Source organism: Monodelphis domestica, chromosome 6, assembly GCF_027887165.1.
Source record: "Monodelphis domestica isolate mMonDom1 chromosome 6, mMonDom1.pri, whole genome shotgun sequence".
Lineage (NCBI taxonomy): Eukaryota > Metazoa > Chordata > Mammalia > Didelphimorphia > Didelphidae > Monodelphis > Monodelphis domestica.
Genome location: NC_077232.1, coordinates 210,682,333 through 210,707,798, shown reverse-complemented (window position 1 = coordinate 210,707,798; position 25,466 = coordinate 210,682,333). Strand labels below are relative to the sequence as shown.

General features: G+C 36.5%; 1 protein-coding gene across 5 annotated transcripts in view; it reads right to left on the bottom strand.

The window, feature by feature from the left end:
- CLCN3 (chloride voltage-gated channel 3) overlaps nt 1-25,466 on the bottom strand; it is a 145,344-nt gene that overhangs the window by 69,902 nt on the left and 49,976 nt on the right. For 2 of the 5 annotated variants that reach the window (XM_001373293.5, XM_003341402.4), the window contains exons 1-2: nt 21,837-21,974; nt 10,555-10,730 (exon numbers count right to left, since the gene is read on the bottom strand). In XM_001373293.5, coding sequence (XP_001373330.1) covers nt 10,555-10,714 — 160 coding nt within the window. In that variant the 5' untranslated portion in view covers nt 10,715-10,730; nt 21,837-21,974. Of the gene's footprint in view, nt 1-10,554; nt 10,731-21,836; nt 21,975-25,466 lie in introns of those variants that run through there. The other 3 variants (XM_056802889.1, XM_056802890.1, XM_056802891.1) reach the window with 2 other exon arrangements.

Sequence of the window (25,466 nt, the reverse complement as noted above, 5' to 3'; positions counted from 1 at the left end):
CGATGGCAAGACCGAATCACCAACCAGGAAGTCCTCGACAGGCCCAACTCCACCAGCATCGAAGTCATGGTCCTCAAAACCCAGCTACGATGGTCTGGACACGTCATCCACATGGACCCACAGCGCATACCAAGTCAGGTATTCTACGGTGAACTGTCAGCTGGACTCAGCTGACCAAAGAAAAGATTCAAGGATCAGCTAAAGTCCAACTTGAAGTGGGCTGGCATTACACCAAAGCAACTAGAACTCGCTGCCTCTGACAGAAGCAACTGGCGAACCCACATTCACCATGCCGCCGCCACCTTTGAAGATGAGCGACGTCGAGGTCTTGCCGCTGCGCGTGAACGCCGACACCAGGCCACAGCCGCACCTCCCGTAACAACTGGCGTCCCAGGCCCCATGTGCCACAAACTGTGCGCCTCAGCCTTTGGACTTCAAAGCCACATGAGGGTACATGGTAGATGATAATGCACAAAGACAATTGTCATTCTCAGTCACCGAGAGACTACCACTACTACTAAAAGCATCAGCCCCTTACAGTTATTCCCATAGGGAAATCCTCATTTTCCTTTCTTACCATTGTAAAGTCAATCAATTGTCCCTCCAATCCATAGCCCCCATGTTTTACCTAGAAAGGTATTTAAGCTCTGCAACTTTAATGGCTCTTTGGAATTGCCTTTCTCTTCCATTTGGCATTCCCAGGGGTCAGTGACCAGAGCGGCCAGAGTTCAATCCTAGGACTCTGTGCAGTCATGTGTGGCGTGCAGTTGCATGTGATGCGCAGCTCTGTGTCGAGGCCTACTACCACTGAACCCCTTTTTGCCCTGGATTAAAGAGTGATTTTGATTATTTAATAGTTCTGTGTTTTTTTCCCAGTCAACACTCAACTCTACATCTCTTCTCACTTGCAAATTGGTCTCTGAGCCTACCACTTGATAGAAACTGTTCTCTTTAAGATCATAAATGTTCTCTAATTTTAAATCTAGTCTTCTCATACCTAAGCTCTCTGCAAACCTAACACTTTCTCCTCCAAGGGACTTTGTTTTACTCTTCTCTCACCTGGTTCTCCTATCTGCCTGATTGTTCTCAGTTTCCTTGTCATGGGCATTGTATCCCCAGAAACTCAGACAAACTATTATCAAGGAAAATCCTTTGCTCCCTTAAACCCTCTGACTCCCAACCCAAAACATCTGACTCGGAGAGGATTATCCTCCCAGGATTGTCCCATTGATCCAAATCATGAGAACCATCCCCATGCCTTCAGGGAAAACTCCTCCCCAACCCCAGGCCCCAGAGTCAAGTCTTCATTGACTATAAAAACCCCAGAACTGAAGCATTCCCACTCATGCTGTCTTGCTTGCCAAAAATGCCACATTACTAATAAATCTCTCTTTACTTTTAAGTTGTTTGGAGTCTATATATTCTTGCAAAAGGTATCCTTCCAGAATCCCAGGGGTACTCATCTGCACCCCACGACATCATCACCATGTTCTACCCTCAGAGACCCTGTTTCCTTCTACTATCTCATGTTTATTTCATTAGCTTTCAGAGGCTCAATGATCATATATAGCCACAGGTGTCCAGCTACTTCTGTCCTTTTCCCCTACCTTTGACAAGATGAAAAGCTCTAGTTCAATAGCCTACTGAGACATCTTAAACTCAACATAACCAAAATAAAACTCTTATCTATTTCCCCTCAAAACATCCATCTCTAAATTCCTTCTTTGCTGTCAATAGCATGACCACCCTTCTAATTACTCAGGTATGCAATCTTAGTAAGTAGAAAGCACTCTTCACTCTACCTCATCCTGTATATATCCAATTAGCTGCCAAGTCATACTCTCCAGGGTAATTTAGGAGAGGGGAGGGAAGGCACTAGTACATAGTTGAGATCAGAAAAGGCCTCATAATTTATGTGGCACTTCCGCTGAGAACTGCAGCAAAGAAACAAGGGATTAAGACCTTAAGAGGAAGAAGTTCATTACTTCTCACCTAGACTACTTCAATAGCCTTCTATTGTTCACCATTGCTTTGAATCTCTCCTCATTTCAATCCATGTTTCACAATATCTCTCAAACACAATTTTCATGTCAGTCCCCTGCTCATAAGACATTAGTGGCTTTCTATTTAATACCTCTAAAGTAAAATACAAATTGCTCTGTTTGGCATTTAAAGTTCTTCACAATCTCGCTCCAACCTACCTTCCCAGGCTGATTTCATATACTACCCCATAATACCACATTCCAGACTATTTATAATTCCTCCCACTTGTCATTTCAATCCCTGCCTTTGTGCCTTTATATACACTGTCCACCCCACACCTGTAATGCTCTTTTCCCCTTCTTCTTAGATACAAGGGCACAAAACACAAACTGCTGGGAAAAAAATAAATATATAAATCCATTTTTAAAAACGCTCCCTAGGATGTGGCAAAGTAGGGACATTAATTCATTGCTGGTGGAGTTGTGAATTGATCCAACCATTCTGGAGGGCAATTTGGAACTATGCCCAAAGGGCGACAAAAGAATATCTACCCTTTGACCCAGCCATAGCACTGCTGGGTCTGTACCCCAAAGAGATAATGGACACAAAGACTTGTACAAAAATATTCATAGCTGCGCTCTTTGTGGTGGCCCAAAACTGGAAAAAGAGGGGATGCCCATCAATTGGGGAATGGCTGAACAAACTGTGGTATATGTTGGTGATGGAATACTATTGTGCTAAAATGAATAATAAAGTGGAGGAGTTCCATGGAGACTGGAACAACCTCCAGGAAGTGATGCAGAGTGAGAGGAGCAGAACCAGGAGAACATTGTACACAGAGACTAATACATTGTGGTACGATCGAAGGTGATGGACTTCTCCATTAGTGGCGGTGTAATGTCCCTGAACAACTTGCAGGGATCCAGGAGAAAAAAACACCATTCATAAGCAAAGGATAAACTATGGGAGTGGAAACACCAAGGAAAAGCAACTGCCTGAATACAGAGGTTGAGGGGACATGACAGAGGACAGACTCTAAATGAACACTCTAGTGCAAATACTATCAACAAAGCAATGGGTTCAAATCAAGAAAACATCTAATGCCCAGTGGACTTACACGTCGGCTATGGGGGGTGGGGGGAGGAAAAGAAAATGATCTTTAACGAATAATGCTTGGAAATGATCAAATAAAATATATTTTAAAAAAAAAACGCTCCCTAGAATCAATATTAGGTATTAGTTCCAAGGCAGAAGAGTGGTAAGGGTTAGGCAATGGGAGTTAAATGCCATGCCCAGAGTTCCACAGCTAGGAAGTGTCTGAGGCCAAATTTGAACCCAGAGCCTCCTGTCTTCTGGGCCTGGCTCTCAATCCACTGGGCTACCCAGCTGCCCCTGTTCCCCTCTCTCTCTCTCTCTCTCTCTTTTTTTAAATCCTTGCCTTCTGTCTTAGAATCAATAGTGTATTGGGTTTGTTGTGGTTCCCCCCGCCCCAAGATTTTGTTATTCCAAAAATTAATTTTCCCATTTTGTCAACTTCCTGATATTATTAAAAGGTTTACAATATGGGATCAACAACCTGTTAACTTGAAAAAATCAACTACCAAAGTAGTTATAGATCTGTTACAGGAGGGGGGGGGGGGTTTGAATAATCTTTTGGAAATGGGGGAGAGGCAACAGCCAGGTTACTAGAGTTCCCAAAGGCTTCAGGGACTGGTGTGGCAGAATGGGCCTCTCAGTACTTTAGATTTGATTGTCCTCTTTAAATTCAGGTCTCAGGCAAAGAAGGTTAGTTCAAAGAGGAAGCCCAATTCCTAGTCAAATCAGATATTAGCTGTCTTTTGTGTTCTTGGTTTTTTGCACTCCCAGGAAAGTCAGTAAGGAGATCTTCTGCAAATAATGTCACCAAACAGAAAGCAATTACAATGTGCATATTTTCCCAGCATGATCAACCAAGGAACTTTAATGTTTATTGCAAAGCAAATAAAACAGGAGTAGCATAGTACCTTAGAAAGAGCAGTAGCCCCTACACCAAGATAAATTCAAAATGGGTGAGTGACTTAAACATAAAGAAGGAAACCATAAGTAAATTGGGTAAACACAGAATAGTATACATGTCAGACCTTTGGGAGGGGAAAGGCTTTAAAACCAAGCAAGATATAGAAAGAATCACAAAATGTAAAATAAATAATTTTGACTACATCAAACTAAAAAGCTTTTGTACAAACAAAACCAATATAACTAAAATCAGAAGGGAAACAACAAATTGGGAAAAAATCTTCATAGAAACCTCTGACAAAGGTTTAATTACTCATATTTATAATGAGCTAAATCAATTGTACAAAAAATCAAGCCATTCTCCAATTGATAAATGGGCAAGGGACATGGATAGGCAGTTCTCAGATAAAGAAATCAAAACTATTAACAAGCACATGAAGAAGTGTTCTACATCTCTTATAATCAGAGAGATGCAAATCAAAACAACTCTGAGGTATCACCTCACACCTAGCAGATTGGCTAACATAACAGCAAAGGAAAGTAATGAATGCTGGAGGGGATGTGGCAAAGTAGGGACATTAATTCATTGCTGGTGGAGTTGTGAACTGATCCAACCATTCTGGAGGGCAATTTGGAACTATGCCCAAAGGGCGACAAAAGAATATCTACCCTTTGACCCAGCCATAGCACTGCTGGGTCTGTACCCCAAAGAGATAATGGACACAAAGACTTGTACAAAAATATTCATAGCTGCGCTCTTTGTGGTGGCCCAAAACTGGAAAACGAGGGGATGCCCATCAATTGGGGAATGGCTGAACAAACTGTGGTATATGTTGGTGATGGAATACTATTGTGCTAAAATGAATAATAAAGTGGAGGAGTTCCATGGAGACTGGAACAACCTCCAGGAAGTGATGCAGAGCGAGAGGAGCAGAACCAGGAGAACATTGTACACAGAGACTAATACACTGTGGTATAATCGAACGTAATGGACTTCTCCATTAGTGGCGGTGTAATGTCCCTGAACAACTTTCAGGGATCCAGGAGAAAAAAAAAACACCATTCATAAGCAAAGGATAAACTATGGGAGTGGAAACACCGAGAAAAAGCAACTGCCTGAATACAGAGGTTGAGGGGACATGACAGAGGACAGACTTTAAATGAACACTCTAATGCAAATACTATCAACAAAGCAATGGGTTCAAATCAAGAAAACATCTAATGCCCAGTGGACTTACGCGTCGGCTATGGGGGGTGGGGGGGAGGAAAAGAAAATGATCTATGTCTCTAACGAATAATGCTTGGAAATGATCAAATAAAATATATTTTAAAAAAAAAAGAAAAAAAAAAGAAAAGTACAAAGGGCTATATAAATGCCAAAAAAAAAAAAGAAAGAGCAGTAGCTTTCCTCTCAAAGAACCTGGGTTCAAATTGTTTCCCCATGAATACAATGAGGGAGCCAGACTAGATGGAATCTCCAAGGTCCCTTTTCTAGCTCTAAAACTCTGACCCTAGGATCTTATCTCCCTATAGTAGCAATGCACATATTTTACAACTGATGTTGCAGTGACTCTTACAGGAAGGACTAATAGTCCTTGAGTTTTATTATACCAGTGAAATGATAGATATTTTTACATAGAATCATTTCATTTTCAAAAATCATTTTGGATGAGTGTATTTGAGTTGTATTTTATTAATCACTTTAAAAATATAGATAATCTTTTTTTTCTTTTTGGATAAGAATTGAAGTCCTCAGGGAAAATAGGGAAAATAAAAATATTTCCCCCTTGACCTTCATTTCTCTATCCCCAACCCACTTCATAAAAAGATAGAACTATAAGAGAAGGGAAATCCTATGAGAGTTTCTCTATTCATTTATGCCAAGTTCTGTGTCCCTCATCTTTGGGAAAAGGTAATTATTTCACATGGGGAGTAAATAAAGCTATTTTTTTAATATGACCAAACTAGACCAATCAAAGTATTTTTAACCATTCACCAATACCTGACTGTTATTTCACACATTGATCACCCATAATGACTTTTATAAACATATATACTTTGTAAAAGTAAAATCAGCATCTTTGAGTACATTCCTATTGTGAATCTTAAAACTACTCAGACTGTATGTACCTTAGATTTGGTTAAGTGATTCCCCATTTTAAACAATGGAGGTACTTAATCAGGAATGTATTGAGAACTTTAAAATTACTCCACCCTGCTCAGACAGTGCCTTAGGGGAAAATAAAGTTGTAAAATTCCTTAATGAACAATGAAAAGTCCCCAACTCATACTTATAGTGAAGTAAAAACCCTAAAATAAGTCTATTTTTAAATCTAATACAAAAGGATACTAAGTACCTATAAAGGTTAAATTATTCACTAAAAGGTCTTAGCAAAGAGATGTGAAATACTCAGAAGATGTAATCTAATCAGAGAAGGTGATAACAAAAGAAGTTGTGAACTAAGAATGGTCAGTCCTGGGGAAAACTTCTACTGTGATTGGTAAATGTGAAAATTTAGGGGAGGTGACATAAGAGACATTTCTCTTTAAAAGGAGATGGTTCTCTGAACTTAGGAGGGGAGTTTGGAGTTAGTTTGGAGTTAGTTTGGAGGAGCTGGCTCTCTGAACATAATTGGAGTTTGGAGTTAGTTGGAGGAGCTGGGTCCCTGAACTTAGTTCAGGAGTTGAGGATTTCAGTGAAGGACTGGAGTTTTGCTTTAGGACAATCTTGTGGTGAGTGATTAAGGACTGACTAGTCTCTCTTAAGGCCCTTCATGCTATTTACTCTCTACTCTCTCTCCCTTTCCTTAATTCCTTCATTTATGTTAATTAAAATTTACATAAAAACCCAGCTGCCTTGGGTATTTTCATATTTGGGAATTTTTCCCATGGCAACCACTTATTTTTTATTTAAATCAAGACACTAAAAACTCTTTACAGTTTTGGCAATTCAGTTTTGAAACCCACATTTTCGCGGTTACACAATAACCGACTATATACCATGACAATATATATATATATATATGTATATATATATACTCCATTATCAATAATGAAAGAATTGTATGGCTCCTCTTCAATGACAAGAATGGTTGAAAAAAAATCTTAAAAACTGCAATATAGTTTGACACAATCTAAATAAACCTTAAGATTTAAATGCTCTTTAGGTCAAAACAGAGTATTTCAAGGTTTCCACCATCTTGGGTCTTTGGCAAATCTCTCTAATTTGGAAAAACTTTGGTTCTATATCAAATGAATCCTATAATATTCACACTGAGAAGTCAATACTGACATTGCATCAGATAAACCTTCAACATTTAAAAGAAAAGATTATTGAGACCAAATAACTTAGTTATTTTAAAAAACAAAGCCCAATGGCAAGCAAACAAGATGTCATTGAATAAAAAGTGTTGATAACAATAGCATATCCTCTTAAGGGAAAAGGTCTCATCAAGAAAAGTAAATTCAGACTGAAGATCTCAGTTTGAATCTTGACATTGGCACACCTTTAGACCTTAGGGCAGTCAATTAACTTCTTTGGATTTAATCTATACATGAAGAGAATGAACTGGATAAACATATTAAGTCTCTTCCACATTAAAAAAATTATAAGCATATGAACAAAATTTATGTAGAATTTTACAGTTTATAAGTGTTTTCTTTTCAGCAACTCTATAAAGTGGTTACAAAGTGCAAATACCATGTATTACAGATGATGAAATAATTCAGCGGTTAATTAATTGGCTTGTCCTTGGTTATCTCTGTGGTAACAGACAACAGAATTCACCATGATATCATCCAGCCCAATTCTAGTTCAATTGACTAATGCTCAAGAAGTTAAATTAAATCTGTGATCTTAAATCCTAATTATTACTATTTTATTACATTATTCCCTTTCATGCATTCTCTATTCCAATCAAACTAACCTGCTGAGGGTTCCGAAATACATGACATTCCATTTCCTGTCCCCATGCCTCTCCAAAAGAGGTACTCACTTTCCTCATATCAGCTTCAATGAATTCCTAGATTCCTCCAAAAATATATCTCAGGTTCAGCATCCTAAACCTTTCCAGATCCTTGATCACACTCTCTCAAAGGTGCTTTGTTATTTTTTTATTTACTTGTCTGCATTCATGAACTCCACTCTCATTTCCCAGTAGAAGTTAAGTAGATGGTATGCTTCTTGAATAAAGGTAGGGCTTCCTTTTTTTGTCTTTTGTGTTCTCAGAACACCTAGCACAGTACAGAGCATAAAGAAGGCAGCCAGTAAATGCTAGCTAATTTATTATCTTTACTGTGATCCTTTAAACATGTTTTTCCCATACTTAGTGTACTATTTCCAATCTTTTCTTCATCTACATAGAAAAAGTCAAATGTTTTTAAAATAGCTAATAACTTTTTATTTTCTTAATCTAAAGAGTACAAAACTAAAAAGTGCAAATATTTTTAAACATTTTTCAAATTCATAAAAAACTTCCACACACAACTACATACAAAGCAAGCACTTTTCTCTTGTTATTCTGATCTATGCAGACCTAGAATATTACCCTGTCCTTATTTCAAACAACTTCTAACAACATCTCAACTTCTTCAAATCAAGACAAAGGCAAAAAGTTAAAGAGGCTCTTTTCCCCACCAACAGTTTGCAAAGACACTGTACTCCAAGAGTTTCACAAAAGGTCAATTGTGTTCTACTAGTAAATCTTACAGATCATGACAACAGCCTGTAGGCAGCTACTACTATGATTCACTTTAGAGTATGGCTGAAATCTGGCCCCAACACTGTTCCATCCAGAATATAGCAGCTCCAACATCTTAGCCAACTGAAATAAAGGCTAGATGCTTTAGAGACTGTCATGCTGTCAATTCCAGGAACTTTCAATGCCTGCTTGATTCCAAAATTATCAATTTCCCCCTACCTCACCTGAATCCTTCTCATTCCCCCAAAAAACTATCAGCCTCAAATACTTTTTTAAATTACGTAATTTTTTGTGACATACTTAGCAACCACTACTAATACCAAAAAAAATTTAAGTAAATAAATGCATTAAAAAGATAACAAAACACAAACTCCACATTGCTCACAATTTGTTTTAAAATATGTAAATTATATGTGTATACCAATATAAACATCCTCTGCTTTTGAGTTCTGTTTGGATTTGTTTTATTTGGATACTTTTTTCTCTTGATTTTTGGACTGTTTTTTTAAATGTAATCATGGTATGTATTATTCTTATTCTCTTTTCATCTCCATATTTTCCTTTATTTTCTATATATTTCCAATATCTGTCATTTCTGATAACATAATAATATAATCCATTATATTAAAATATCACAATCTATTCAGTCATTTCCCCCATTCATTGTATTTGTCTTATTTCCAGTTATTTTATCATAACAAATAAAGCTTCCATGAATATTCTTATACATACACAACTTTTTACTCTCTTAATAATGTCCATAGGGTTTACCCTTAGCAATGGGATCTCTAGGTCAAGGAGCATGAACAGCTTTATAGCTCTTAATGTATATTTCCATCTTGTTTTCTAAAAAACAATTCACAGCTGCTCCAGCAATGTAATATTAGGCCTGTTTCTCCATGTTCCTTTCAGCATTTAATTTGATCACTTTAGATCATGTGGTTCTCAGTTAACATATATTATCAGGGCCACATTTCACTAGATATGTCTACTCAAGGAATAGACATAATCTGTTGCCAGGACTACACTCTTTCTAAAACAAGTCTTTCCAGCTTCCTGTGCCAAAATCCCTCAGGGATGTAGGATTACCTCCATAGTATGAAGAATGTTCAAGTAAGTCTTTTACAGAATATTTATGCTCTCTAAACCATTGTTGTCCCACCAGAAACTATGTTAAGATTATGTGTATATTCAGGCTTTGATATGCTACTAATTTCATTGCAGGTGGGGGGGAGGGGACATTCCAAAAAGCTATCTTATTTAACTTATCTAAGGTTCTAGTCATCTCCTTAACTTCTTTCTTCTTTTTTAGTTAGACTTATCTAGTTCTGAGAGAGGAAAATCAAAGTCTGCAGCTATTATTATTTTTTTAATCTATTTCCATTTGTATTTCATTTAGTTTTTCCTTTAAAAATTAGGGTGCTATCATAACTTGATGACTACAGGTCCAATATTAATAATGCTTCATTATCAATAGTAGTCCTTCTCCCCAACATAATATAGTTGCCCTTTTCATCCCTTCCAATTATATCCAACTCTGTCAGATTGTGACTGTTACCCTCTGCCTTCTCAGGATCAGCTGAGAGATGGTATTTTCTACTCCAGTCCCTCAGCTTCATTCTGTGTCATTTTCAGTGTTTCTTTTAAACAACACATTGTCAGGTCCTGCACAACTTCTAAACTATCTATAAATAAAGCTTCTTCATTTGAAATTAAATTAAAAAGAAAAATTATTACCAGTTTTAAAAACAGTGAACTACTATAAACAAAAGAGTAAAATAGTTAAATTTTGGAAAATCTAGCATTAATGAAAACCTCAGCATAAATATTTCAAATAACATTCATCATCCAAAAAAAAGCTGGAACACCAACTCACCAACTGAGGCATCACCATCTAATAAATTGTCATCTTCAGAGGTCTGGAAGTCCATAATAACACCTGCTCCATCTAAAAGTTCCTCGTCACTACTTGCACTTGTTATACTGTTGTAACTGTTTCGATAGTAGCCTCTGTGGAACAGCTGCTCAGACTCCATTTAGTTATTTGATGAACTAAAGAAAATTTTAAAAGAGCTTTGTTTTAATATTCTCTTCATATGTAATACTACAACATGCAATTTAAAACAATGCCAAAAGACAAAACCTAAATGACATTTCAGAATGTTTAAGGGAAATATTATACTTATCTAGTACAAACTGTTTACTTATTAAAAAATCTTTTTCAAAGATACAAATGAGGTGCTGAATGATTGCTTTATTGGTTTTTCAATGTCATATACCTATTCTTTAATTCAGTATTTGTATTATGAGTTTATGTTCATGGGGTAAGTAGATGGTTACTACCTAATGAAAGATTAAATCACAATTATATTTTTAATGACCAATATGCAACAAATAAAACCATGATTTAATCTTTACCATTCTTACTTTCAATACTCATTATAATTATGCAGAGAACTAGTATTCATTATTTATTATATAGATTTCTACTTGCTTGCTCTTCACCAAAAAGCAAAAATCTGGGAGTCAGGTTATGATTATGCAAAGGACTTAGTAAAGCATATGCCAAGTTACAGTAACATTGCCTATTTGATCCAGTTTTGTTATATCTAAGAGCTCCACAAAGGATTGACACTCTTAGGATACAATGTTTTTGTCATTTCATTTCTAAGAGGAAGGCTTTTCTAATTTAGGAGGTGATTTTAGATATTAATATAACTCAATGGATTTCAATTTCCTTTCTATAAAATGAGGATATTAGACTAGATGATTTCTATGCCATTTCTAGCTCTACAAAAAATGAGCTTCTAAAAGAAGTGTATATCAAGTGATAAATGTCTTAAAAGATCTAAGAGTATGGGCTGAAAAGTTAGTCTTTTACAAACAGATTTCAAGAAGGAATAGCATTATAAAAGGGGTTCATTACATGACCAACCACAATTTTTTTTTAGAGGACTTAATTTTTTATTTTTTTTTTAGAGGACTTAAAATGAAACATGTTACCAACTTCCTGAAACTGTTAAGAGCCTCAAGAGTATAGATTGACTTCCTGTTTTTGCACTTAGCCAATGCAGAAATTCATTTTTCTTGACTATTCAAATTTGTTTTGCTTAACTAGACATATTTCTCATGGGGGTAGGTGCTTTTTTTGCTTTCTCCATGAAGGAAGAGGGGTGGAAGGAAAGTGGGATAGAAGAAATTGTATATCTGAAAACAGAATAAAATTTAATTCTAAAAAATCCCATAATATGAGTTATACCAAAGATATATAAAGAAAAGGAGCAGAAAAATTATTATTCTAGAGCTGTCCCCTCTACTGCTAACTTGAGATTTTCTAAACAAATGTTAAAAAATGAATGTCAATCTGCTTATAGTAAAGTAATGGCAGAGAATGGCTTAAAAAACCTACACTCATAACTAACACTTATGACACTGTAAAAATGTAATTAAATAAAAATAAATTCATCAAAAAATAAAAACAGAATTCATCAAAAACAGAGAAATGTAACGTTTCCACTAGTACCTCAGTTGATAATCACCAAAGCAGAATTATCTTTGCTGTTCCATTTTCTTCAAAGATAAGAAAAAGTAAAATAAAAACCATAAGTGAAAACTGATTGAAAATTGACTGAATATCATTTATTTATTTCTAATTTAGATAGCAATTCCCTTAATCTCCATGGAGTTGTGAGAGTAGTCTGGAAACTATAAGCAGTACTACTACCTTGCAAAGGGTAAAATAGAAATATGAAGACAACACTCTTGGATGTAACACAATTGCAGGAAGAGTATTATTGATGTTACTGATAGTATATATTTATATAATGTTTTATAAAGTGCTTTACTATCTCTTTATTCTCCCACTGCAATCTCCTTTGACCCTTACTAGCTGTGAGGCATATCTTTCAAATATTGTTGCCTCCAATTTACAGAACAGGAAATGGAGTCTTATGGTCAGTGACTTCTCAAGGTCATCTGATTCCAGGTCTTCTTACTTCACATTAAATGTCCTTTCCAATATAACAAAGTTGTATTGAAAACCTCTTTGAAATAAGGAAAACAGTTTCTTCAAACTTATCAAGGGCTTTCATATTCTAACTATCTAGTTAATTTTTTAAGTATCACTCTAAAAGTTTTATAAAACACTACTTTATGTGTAAATATATTATAATTACATAGGTACATATATTCATATACACATATAGGGGAAGTGTATATATGTAACAAGGAATTCCAAAGAAGAACAGGACTAAAGTATGTCCTCAAGAGATTGTCTGGCAAAAAAAGAGAAGATGGGTTGGTCATGTGGCAAGTGTAAGGGATGACTGACAGATGGTCAGAATGGTACCAATGATACCTTCTCCAAGGACTTCAGCAGGTTTGACTTCTAGCAAACTATTGGGAACATAGTGATAATGACAAGACTTGCACAGGATAGGCAGGTATGGATACAAAGAAAGCTTCATCAATGAAAGGCACTTGCAGACTGAAGAAATTACAATCTACATGCCACATTTGAGAATGTTTCAAGTCAAATTGCATTGCATTGATTTTTTTTGGCTAAGTATAAGTCAATTTTAATGATAAGTGCTTTATATGTTTTAAGGACTACAATGACAAAGTTCTGTTCATTTGCCTTTCTTTTTAAAATATACTCCATAATAGTCTTCCTGACTTTTTTTTCATATGTAGCTCACTATGATTTAGTTTATATATAGAAGATTCCTTTTTTTTGCTTATTTTGTCAAATAATTTGTATAGTATTGGGATTAGTTGTTCTTTAAATGTTTGATAGAATTCACTTGTGAATTCATCTGGCCCTGAGGATTTTTTCTTAAGAAGTTCCTTGATGGCTTGTTCAATTTCTTTTTCTGAGATGGGATTAATTAAGTATTTTATTTCCTCTTTTGTTAATCTAGGCAATTTATATTTTGGTAAATATTCACCAATTTCACCTAGATTATCATATTTATTGCCATATAATTGAGCAAAATAGTTCTTAATCAATTGCCTTAATTTCCTCATCATTAGAGGTGAGATCACCCTTTCATCTTTGATACTGTTAACTTGATTCTTCTTTTTTTTATTAATCAGTACTTTATCAATTTTATTTGTTATTTTCAAAGTACCAAGCTCCTAGTCTTATTTATTAGTTCAATAGTTTATTTACTTTCAAATTTGATCAATTTCTCCTTTAACTTTTATGATTTCTAATTTAGTTTTGATCTGGGGAGTTTTTGTTTGTTCTTTTTTCTAATTTTTTTAAATTGCAAGCCCAAATTTTCATATAAAGAAATCAAAACTATTAATAAGCACATGACAGTGTTCTAAATCTCTTATAATCAGAGAGATGCAAATCAAAACAACTCTGAGGTATTACCTCACACCTAGCAGATTGGGTAACATGACAGCAAAGGAAAGTAATGAATGCTGGAGGGGATGTGGCAAAGTTGGGGCATTAATGCACTGCCGGTGGAGTTGTAAATTGATCCAACCATTCTGGAGGGCAATTTGGAACTATGCCCAAAGAGCTATAAAAGATTGTCTCCCCTTTGATCCAGCCATAGCACTGCTGGGTTTGTACCCCAAAGAGATAATAAGGAAAAAGACTTGTACAAGAATATTCATAGCTGTGCTCTTTGTGGTGGCAAAAAAATTGGAAAATGAGGGGATACCCTTCAATTGGGGAATGGATGAACAAATTATGGTATATATTGGTGATGGAATACTATTGTGCTCACAGGAACAATAAACTGGAGGAATTCCATGTGAACTGGAAAGACCTCCGGGAATTGATGCAGAGCAAAAGGAGCAGAACCAGGAGAACACTGTACACAGAGACTGATATATTGTGGTACAATCAAATGTAATGGACTTCTTCATTAGTGGCAGTGTAGTGATCCTGAACAACTTGGAGGCATCTATGAGAAAAAAAAACTTATCTACATTCAGAGGAAAAACTGTGGGAGTAGAAACACAGAAGAAAAACAACTGCTTGAATACATGGGTCGAGAGGATATGGCTGGGGATGCAGACTCTAAATGAACATCCTAATGCAAACACCAACAACATGGAAATGGGTTCTGATCAAGGACACATGTAATACCCAGTGAAATTGCATGTTGGCTGTGGGAAGGATGGGGAGAGGGGAGGGAGGGAAATAATGTAATTCCTGTAACCAAGGAATAATGTTCTAAATTGACTAAATAAATTCCAAAAAAAAAAAGTTGCTTCACTCTGTCTCCTTGTTAGTTCTTTCACTCCTGTATTTGTTTTGTGGTAATATTTTAATCTTGGTCAGAGAGGTTTTTTATGGTGCCACAGAGATGTTGTCATCTTGGATCCACCCCCGGAAGTCCTGTCTACATCTACAATGAAGCCCTTTATAGTTTGATAAGCATTCCATTCAATGTATAAATATATAAATTGCAATTTTTGCTGTTAACCTAACCCATTCATGAATACTAAATGTTTCTCCAATTGTTTATCAGGCCTAAGGTTAGATGTTGGAATGAAAAGAGGCACTCATAAGCTGTTGAACAGCTAACAAAAGGATTTCTCATTTATACAATTACAACATTGTAAAGACAAACAACTCTGAAACATTTAAGAACCCTTATCAATGCAATACCAACCATGATTCTGGAGGACTCATGATGAGACATGACTTTTGGACAGAGGTAATGGGCTCAGGATGCTGATTTGGCCTTTATCTTGGGGGGGGGGGAGAGGCAAGGGGGAGACAATGGCCAATATGGTGTGAACTTTAGATTACTCCACCCTACTTAGTTTAACAAAATCAGGAATAAGTCTACACCCATACTTAAGGATTAAGTATTTAGGAGGATGGCCTATGACAGACATGTGCTAGCAAATGAGGAGGACTCATGATGAAACACGACTTTTGGACAGAGGTAATGGGCTCAGGATGCTGATTTGGCCCTTGTCTTAAGGGTGAGGAGGCAAAGGGGAGACAATGGCCAATATGGGATTGTTTTCTTTGATTATACATGTTTGTTAAGGGACAAATTTCCCCCCTTTCTCAATGGGAGGGAGTAGAGAAGGAGAGAAAATAAACATTTTAAAAGGTTACTTATTTATCAAATGGAATATTTTATTTAATACAAATACAGTTGCACTTAGCTAGAGTAGAAGCAAGTCCTTTTCTACTCCTTCAGGAAATGATTCTGGGCAAGGGTATGGTAACCATCAAGGCCTCAAGACAAAGTCTAAAAGGGTCAGATCCAACAAAGGCAGCATTTTTATACTCTTCCTGTGGGTGCATATTGACTTCAAAAACTACTCAGATTAACATTATCTATGTTTTATTATATTTATTTTTATTTATTTTGTTACACATTTCCCAATTGTATCTTAATCTTATTTTGGCAGCATTCAAGTGTATGTGCTTGACTTTTCTAGCTTAGAGCAATTAGAGGTCAAGTGAATTGCCCAGGTCACACAGCCTGGTATGGGTCAGTGACAGGACTTATATCCAGCACTTCCTAGCTTCGAGGCTAGCTCTCTATTCCTGGAAAGTCTGAAATAAACCACCAAGAAACATTCTGGATCAGGTCAATTTTTTACATGGCAATTCTTTGAGTACTTCATCTTTTTTTTTTCCTTCCAGCACTCATCTATTTAAACTATTTGTCATCTGGTAAGCCAGTATTGGAAATGTATATTTTTGTACAGAAATTTCGTTTAGTTTAAATCCTTGATGTCTTAGAAATCAGCTAAGTACACTGTCCAGAGAATATTATTTCTTTCTGACTCTATTTTTTCTGTTTGTTGTGTTATCTTTTGCATCTCTCATTTTGCTGGTTTTCATTTTCTTCTCTTAAAAAAAATGTAGACTGTTTTTCAATTTTATTACTTTTCAAAGAACATATTCCAGTTTACCCATTCATTGTTCTTTCTAGTTTTGTTTTGTTTTTTTAACCCTTACCTTCCATCTTGGAATCAATGCTGTGTATTGGTTCCAAGGCAGAAGAGTGGTAAGGGCTAGGCAATGGGGGTCAAGTGACTTGCCTAGGGTCACACAGCTAGGAAGTGTCTGTGTTCTTTCTAGTTCTATTTATTTCTGCTTTTAAATGATTTTATTTTTTACTTTCCTTTGGATTACTTCATTCCTTTTCTAGTAGTTTAAGTATGAACATAATTTATTTTCTCCTTTTCTTTTTAATATAGATGCTAAGTGATATGCAATTACCTCTAAAAACTGCTTTGGCTCTATCCTGTAGATTTGGATAGGCAAGACCATTATTTTTCTGATTTATTGAACACTATAATTTGAACCCTACCCATTCAATTTTATTTCCTCCAACTCTAATGCATCACTGATCTCACTCTGACCCACAAGCACTGTACTCATGCCAGCTCCTGTTTCTTTTCTGGTGCTATTACATCTAATTGGAAGGCCCTTGTCTTCCTCTCTACCAATCCAAATTCTATCTACACCTGAAGGACCAACCAAAGCCTGGCATGTTCTGTGAAGCCTTTTCTGACTACTCCAGTATACACTTACTTCTCCCGTCTCTGAACTCCTAGAAACTTATTTAATAGAATTCGAATAGATCATATTTAGTACAAGTATTACCTCTTCATATCCTTATAATAACCTTGTGAATTGGGAAGTATAAGTTTCATTATCCTCATTTCATAGATAAAACACCCAAGGTTCAGAAAGATTGAGTTACCATTCCCAAATCACTAAATGTCAAACCCAATTCTACACAAGTTCACTGCTCACTCTAACACTTCCTAGGTATAAAAGCAAGACAGGACACATGTCTTTGTTGAGTGCTTTTAAAAGTAGCTTAACCTGAATGACTCCTAAAGTCCAATATGAATTTCAACCTCCTAACTTTGCAAAATTCTGCAAAAGCTCTAAAGCAGCAACAGTAGCAATACTGAGTTAGCTTCACAAGAGTAGACTAGGAAGTCATAACCAAACTAGCAGACTCTGATGTCCAAGAAAAAGTAATTCTGCCAACTGCAAGGGGGAAGGGGGGAATAAGGGGAGGAAACAAAATCAAGTTTTTTGTTTTCTTTGTATTTATTCCCATTTTCATGATCTCAATCTCACTTTCAACCTCATCATATACAAAAAAAATATTTCTCATCATCCAAATTTATAACTTCGATGGCATAGTGAACTCCCTGTTGGAAAGTTCCTTTTACCAACAGATACTGGTACAGGGAAGTCCCCAGTAATTTTTTCTAATAACTTTCTGAAACTCACAAGTCCTAAAGTTTTCCATGGGTTCCCAGAGGTTAAATGATTCAACCACAGCCACAAAGTCAGTATGTATCATGGGCAGAACTTAAAAACTCTTCCTGGGGCCAAGAGTATTCTATCCAATATACTGGGCAACTTTGTATGCAGAGATTACCACTATTAAAAAAAAAAAAGAAAAAGCATTAACAAGAGACATCCACAAGGTAAAATACTAAGTAATAATATAAAACAAATCAATAGATACAGACCCTGCCCTCAGGTAAGAACAAATAGAAATGAACAGAAATACCAGCAGCTCTGAAGGGAAGATAGTCAGTTAAACAAACACTACTTACGTGAAATAAGGGAAATAAGCCCAGATTTTAGAATTGTGACAGTCAAAAGCAAAGGAAATTCATGATCATACTTCCAATAAGGGTTACTTCAGTCAGTTGGTCAAGAAGCATTTATTAAGCACCTACTCAGTACCAAGCACCATTCTAAGTCCTATGACTACAAGGAAAGGCAAGAACAGGATTCCTATTCTCAAGGAACTCACATCAGAGAAGGGGAAAGACACAATATACAAATAACTGCATACAGACATAATATTGAGGGAATAAATGAAAGTTAAACTCAAAAGATATTAGCAGTAGGGAAGATCAGAAAAGCCTTCTTGTAGAAAGTGGAATATGAACTGAATTCTGAACTCCATTATAAAGCTAGGAACCAGAAGTAGAGACGGATAGTATTCCAAATATGTGGGAATGCCAGTACAAATGCAAAGGAGGTAGAAGACTCACAATATTAGGGACAAGAAGTAAGTAAGTAGGTAAGTGTACCTGGATTGTAGAAAGAATCCAAGAGAGTAAATAAGGTAGAAAGGGGGCAGGTTATGATCAGTTAAATGGCAAATAGAGCATTTTATATCTGAATGTCCTACATGACTGACCACTGCTTCTCAATATCCTTTGTTGGCTCTTCCTCCAAATCATTCCCATTAAAAATGAGCATCTTCCAGGTATCTGTCCTGAGCACTCTTCTCTTCTCTCTATAGACTATCTTGCTTGGTAATATTATCAGTCTCCATGTGTTCAATTTATCATCTCAATCTAGAGGATTTCCCAAACCTATTCTGATCATCAATCTCATATCACCAACTCCCTCTGAGATATCTTGAAATGGATGGCCTATAAATATCTCAAATTCATCATGTTCAAAATTATCTTTTCTCCTCACACCTCCTTTTCCCCAAATTTTCCTAGACATTTTTGGTGGCAACACTCTCACCCCAACTCGCTCAGACTCAGTGTCCTCCTACCTGACCATTCATTGTGAATATCCAAATCTACTGCCAAATCTTGTCATTTCTACTTTCCCAATATCTCTTATATACATTCTTTCTTTCCACTTTTATAACTGCCACCATCGTCTGGACTAATGCTGGTTGATCTCATTACCTCAATTTATTCCCACTCCAGACCACCTTTTAAGGGATCAAAGTAATCTATCAAAACCTTGGACCTAATCATGTTACACACTTCCTTCTCTCCGAGTCAATAAATTCAAAAGGTTTCCAGTTTCCTTCAGGATCAACCTATGTGTCCTCTTTGACACTCTTTCCACAGGCTGCTAATCCATGCTTCAAAATAAGGCTGTATTTATAAAAGAATGAAAAGAGATTATTCAGGAAATATTAGGGAAAAGTCATCAAAGCTGTCAACAAAGGATTATTATTAATTTTAAAATTTCTATAAATTTCCTTGCCTGGAGGTCAGTATTCTTTTCTAGAAGCTTAAATGGGCATATCTCATTTTAAAGATGAAGTTAAATAGTATAAAGATTATAAGAAGCCATATCATCACCATGTTTAGTTTAGTGACAGGACATATATTTGGAGATGTCTTGTAAATATGTTACTGGAACCAATATATCTTTCACTTATCCATTTATAGAGCAGAATTAAATCCCTAAAAGAGCAAGACATGGCCCAAAGCCTTTATAAATCTGCTCTACATCTTCCCTACATGGGGAAAAGATCTGAGGAAGATCAGTCTTGAGGAACTTTTTCCCTACTCTCCAATTTAATAGAATATAGTCACCTTTATCGATCTTTAACAGAATCTATATGTGAATGTGTATTTGTGTGTGTAAATGTTAAAGAATTTCAGAATCAGATGTATATATAAACACACGTATGCATACAATAAAGTAATATCTTAAATCATTTTATTGCACTTAAATTGATTGCTGTAACAGCTATGTTAATATTGACATTGGATTAGAAGTTTTGTGTACAAAGATATAAAAGCAAAAAATTTTTTTTTCAAATACTAAAAATTACTGAATTATCTTCATAGAAAACAGATAAGACCTTAAAGTATATAAGGCTGGAGAAATGCAAATATAAAAATGATGGGAAAAAAAAGAATGATAAGCAAGGGGTAGAATCTTGAAAACCCACAGCTACTCATTCTGGAAATACTACTTTTGTACACTAGGCTGCATGAAAATAGTTTGCTCTATACCAGCAATGGGTGGCTCTTTAATGCTGAAGCTCATTAATAGAACAGACAATGTCCACATCATAGGATGTCATGGGCAGGCCTATGGAAATGGAAATGGGACATCTCTGCAACTTACTTTGGACTAGACACAACCTTTCTGGGCCTCAATTTCCCTATCTCTAAAAGGAGGGAGCTCCACTTGATTTATCTATATAATCCTTTCAGCTCTTGATTCAATGACCAACTTCAAGCGTAGCTACCCATACCTTTGCTATGCCACACCAACCTTTCACTCCAAAGTGGACTTCCACTGAACTATAACAAACATCAGAAAATTCTCAAATCTACTACCACCATCCACAGGAGGAGAATCTGTTCATTTCAAATCTCCAACCCACTTCCTACCACAAAAATTGTCCCAAATATTTCAATGGCTGCTAACCAAAAGGACATAACTGTGCTCAATGGTGGGAGAAGGGGGAGGGGAGAAGCTCTGTAGTCTCTGCATGTGATTTTCAGATATCTTTCCCATGGACAGAACACAAATGAGAACATCTTATATATAAAACTGATGATATATATATATATATACTTGTAAAATTATTTTCTACTGACTTGCAAGAGAGATTAGTTTACATCAGTAAAATATTCCCACATTAGCCTGAAGGAGTTAAAAAAAAGACCCAGAAGAACAATCTTACATATTTGCAGAAGTGAAAAATAGCACAGATTTTTTTGAAGGACTTAAATCAAGTATTTGAATTATACAAATCACAATGGTAAGAGCATCATATTTAAAGGTTGAAAAACTTTCGGATTTGTCCTAGGATAAGTCTTAGAAACAAATTATTTGTAATGAAAAAGTGGAACTTTTTTCCAGTAAGGGGGGGGGAATGGGAGGGGGAAAGGGGAGGAAGGGAGAGAGAAAGACAGACATAGACAGAAACAATGACAGAGACAGAAACAGGGACAGAGAGAGAATATGAATGTGGACAATAGAAATTACAAGTATTAAGCGTTCTGAAAACCTAAAGGCCCTCTATAAATGTTAGTTATCTTTATCATCCTAGAGATCAACATCAAAAAGATTCATTCAAAACTGGGCGACGCTTAATACACAATTAAAAAAAAAACAGTCTGTGCTCAAAAATAATCTTCATTAAATTTTTTACTTCCTTCCAGCGCCACGTAAAAAGGTTCAACGATATCTCCTGGAGTGAACTGGCAAGGATGAAGAAAGTACCAATGTGTAAACAGAATCCGTGTGAGTTAAATATCACATGGGCTCCTCTGTCACCACAGAAAGCCACCATGCAGGACTGCTGAAACAGATAGACCCAATTCTGGCGGGGCCCCCCACCCTACCCCAGCTCCAAGCCTTAAACGTGACAACTACCAAGGTACTCGTTATTGCCAGACGTTCTAACTCACCTCACAGCTCAGAGGCATAGCAAAAACCGTGGCTGGAATTGACGAGGCCTCGGTATCCTGCATCTGTCTCACCCGGGAGCCTTGGCTACGCGGGGGAGCGTCCACGGACAAAAAAATCAAAAGCAAACCCAACCACTATCGCGGCTGAGGAGATATCTGACGGTTTGTTTCTAATAATGAAGAAGACACGGAATGTTTGCCAGGTGAGACTTTTTTTTTTTTTTTGGTCCTCCTACAAGCTTTCGGTTCAGCCCACTTCCCCTACTCTAAAATGAACCTCCCCTCAAGAGCCGTCAGCGGATGCCGGCTGGACCCATGCTTGGAACTCCCGGGGGGAGAGACAGGGGAGGACCTTGCCCGGCCCGACCCGACCAGGCGCCACGCCCTCCGGCCCTGTCTCGTCACCTCACCCCAGAGTCCAGGCCTCAGACCTGGACAACGACTACAGGATGGAGATCAGAACTCGCGCCAGCCCTGACCGACCCAAGGAAGATAGAGGAGAAGGAGCCGGAAGAGGCCGGGCGGGCCGTCGCCGACGTCTGCGTGGTGATGTCATCCCGTCGGGCGTGTACGTGAACGTGAACCGAATGTCCATTCCTTGGGGCGCCTGGTCTCCGCTGGGTCATCTAAGAAGCTGGTGATGTGTGCTACGTTGGATGGTGAGGGAAAAGAGTATGGCGAAATGGTATCGCACGGGTGCGGCGCTTTGCAAACGTGGAGGCACTGTACAAATGTCAGCTTCTACTAACAAGAATTAAGTAACACTACTCATTTTGGGAAAAGCCTGGGCCAGTGGACTTGATCTGACAGGTGGAGAAAAGCCCCAGGTCCCCTGCTCAATACTGGGCAATCCCCTCCTTTTGTTCTTATTTTAAAAATAATTTCTATTCCACATCAGCCTCATTTCTGATCATCCCCCACCATATCCCCATTAATCTTCTCTTGTAACAAAGACAGTGTACTCAGTATTCATAGTCCTCTCCTCTACACTGAATATTTTACTTTTTATTTCACGCCACATCAAGGCATTAAAAAAAAAATCTTCCCATGTTTCTTTGATTTCCTCCTATTCGGCATTCCCTACAATAATGCTTCACTACATTCTTATACCACAATTTCTTCAATCATTTCTTATCAAAAGATAATAGATTCAGTCAGTACCACCAAAAAGTGCTTCTTTGTAGATATCTCTTCAAGATCACATCTGGCCTCAGGCTTTTACTAGCTGTATGACCCTTGGGCCTACTCACTTAAACCTCTACCTCAGTTTTTTTTCCTCTCCTGTAAAATGAACTGGACAAGGAAATGGCAAACTACTCCTATATCTTTTCCAAGAAAACCTCTAGTGGAGTCACAGAGGGTCCAGTAAGATTAAACAACAATATATGTGTGTGTGCATACACATATATACACAGAAATATATACATGTATATTTGTATTTGTATATATGTAGTATATATTTGTATATATGTAGTATAGGAGTATATAAAATAATATGGTATATATAAATTATATTTATTTACATATTCTATATATTTACATAAATAAGACTATAAAAAACTATTCATAGTAGCATTTTACATATATAGTGGCACTTTATATATATACTGAAGAAGAATAGAGTATATATATATACATATATGTGTTTATATCATGTAATGAGCAAAGAATGAAATGACTAGGAAAACAAAGGTTTTATTCATTGAAACATCAATTTATTGAGCAATGCATGCCAATTGCCTAATAAATCAAGACCAGGCCCCTTCCTCATCTGTGGCAGTTAAAATAGAAGTAGGGTCTGGGAATTTTTAAGGTTCACACATCTTAAGGCTGAACCCCAAATATAGAAAGAGAGACAATTAATCAAATAAGCAACAGAAAAAAGCTGACCCACTCCTCCCCAAGTACCTGTATACAAAGGATTGTGGAAACAATAAGTGATTTTAATATGGGGCTATTATAGGTTATACCAGGTAAAGTATACTAGTACTTTCATGTAATACATTTCCATATTCTCCATATTATGACAGAAGGCACATGTCACACACAATAAAAAAAAAAAACTAATGAGAAGGAAAACAAAGGAAAACAAAAAAAGAGAGAAGGAAATAAAGTTTAAAATGGCATTTTTTTTATCATGAGTCCCGTAGGGTTATCTTGGAACCTTGTTTTGATGATAATAGTTTAGTTCTTCACTGTTCATCATCATACAATATTTCTGAAACTGTATACAACTCTGGTTCTGCTCACTTCACTCTTAATCAGTTCATATAAGTTCAAGATTTTATGAACTTATCCTGTTTGTCAGTTCTTATGGTACGATAATATTCCATTACAACCTTATATTCAACTAGTTCATCCATTCCTCAGTCGATAGACCCTCAGTTTCCAGTTCTTTGCCACCACAAAGAGAACTGCTATAAATATTTTTGTACAGGTCGGTCTCTTTCCCCTATCTCTGAATACTGGGTTTCACACTGGGTAGTAGTATTGCTGATTCCAGATGAGCAGGAGCTGTTTTGCCTTTTCATTGTATTCTCAGTGATTAGCTCTATACCTGATACATATTTTATTAACTTACAATTTCTAAAACCTTTGATCCAGAGGAAACTGGAATTTTCTTGATCTGTTTTATCTGAATTTAGAATTACACTATAAAAATGTATGGGAGACAGCTAAGTGGCTCAGTGGATTGAGACCTAGGCCTAGAGATGGGAGAGTCTAGGTTCAAATCTGGTCTCTGATACTTCTAGCTGTGTGACTCTGGAAAAGTCACTTAATTCTTATTGCCTAGCCCTTACCACTCTTCTGCCTTGGAACCAATACAAGGTATTCAGCCTAAAGACAAAGGTAAAGGTTTAAAAATATATATATATATATATATATATAGCATATAATAAGTACTTCCAAGTACTTAGAGTAAGGACAAGACTTATTGAATTTGATTGAAGACTGCCTCAGATTTAGTGAAAAGATACTATGCCACTTCAGAAACAGTATATCAAGGTTAAACAATTAGTTTCTGAGCCATGAGTAATTGCATTATGGAATCAGAGGTATGTTAAAGGGAACCCCTTCCTCCCAGGGTCATGAACTTTCTGCTCATCCAAACCAACCCATTAGCTTGGCTGTAACACTCCAGACAGAGAGATTTGATTTGTTCCTGAGGTGTGGTAGACCTGCACACAGGGAAAGGAAGTAAAATGGAGAAGGAGGATATAGAAATGAGATCATAGAGGAGAGGGAGTCCTTCTCTGGAGGTTGGTGGCTCAGGTGGAAGACACTCATGGGCTGGTAAGATTAGGGTAGTAAGCTAGGAAATATTTTTTTTATTTCCTTCCTTAATTCTTTCTTAAACTATATTTATATTAAAATTATATTGTCAAAAGCTACTATCATCCTCATGATTTAAGGGTTAACTATTTTATAAACAATGACCACAATAATATTTTTTAATGAATATTATATTTCCAAATAAATTTCTAAATATTACATTTAGCATATTACATTTGGTATAATATTAATTTTTCAATATTACAGAGGGAAGCATAATATAATAGGCCTGTCACAATGCCATCACATTATGAAGAAAAAGTAGGATATACAGTGTAAGCCACTCTGGGAAGGCAA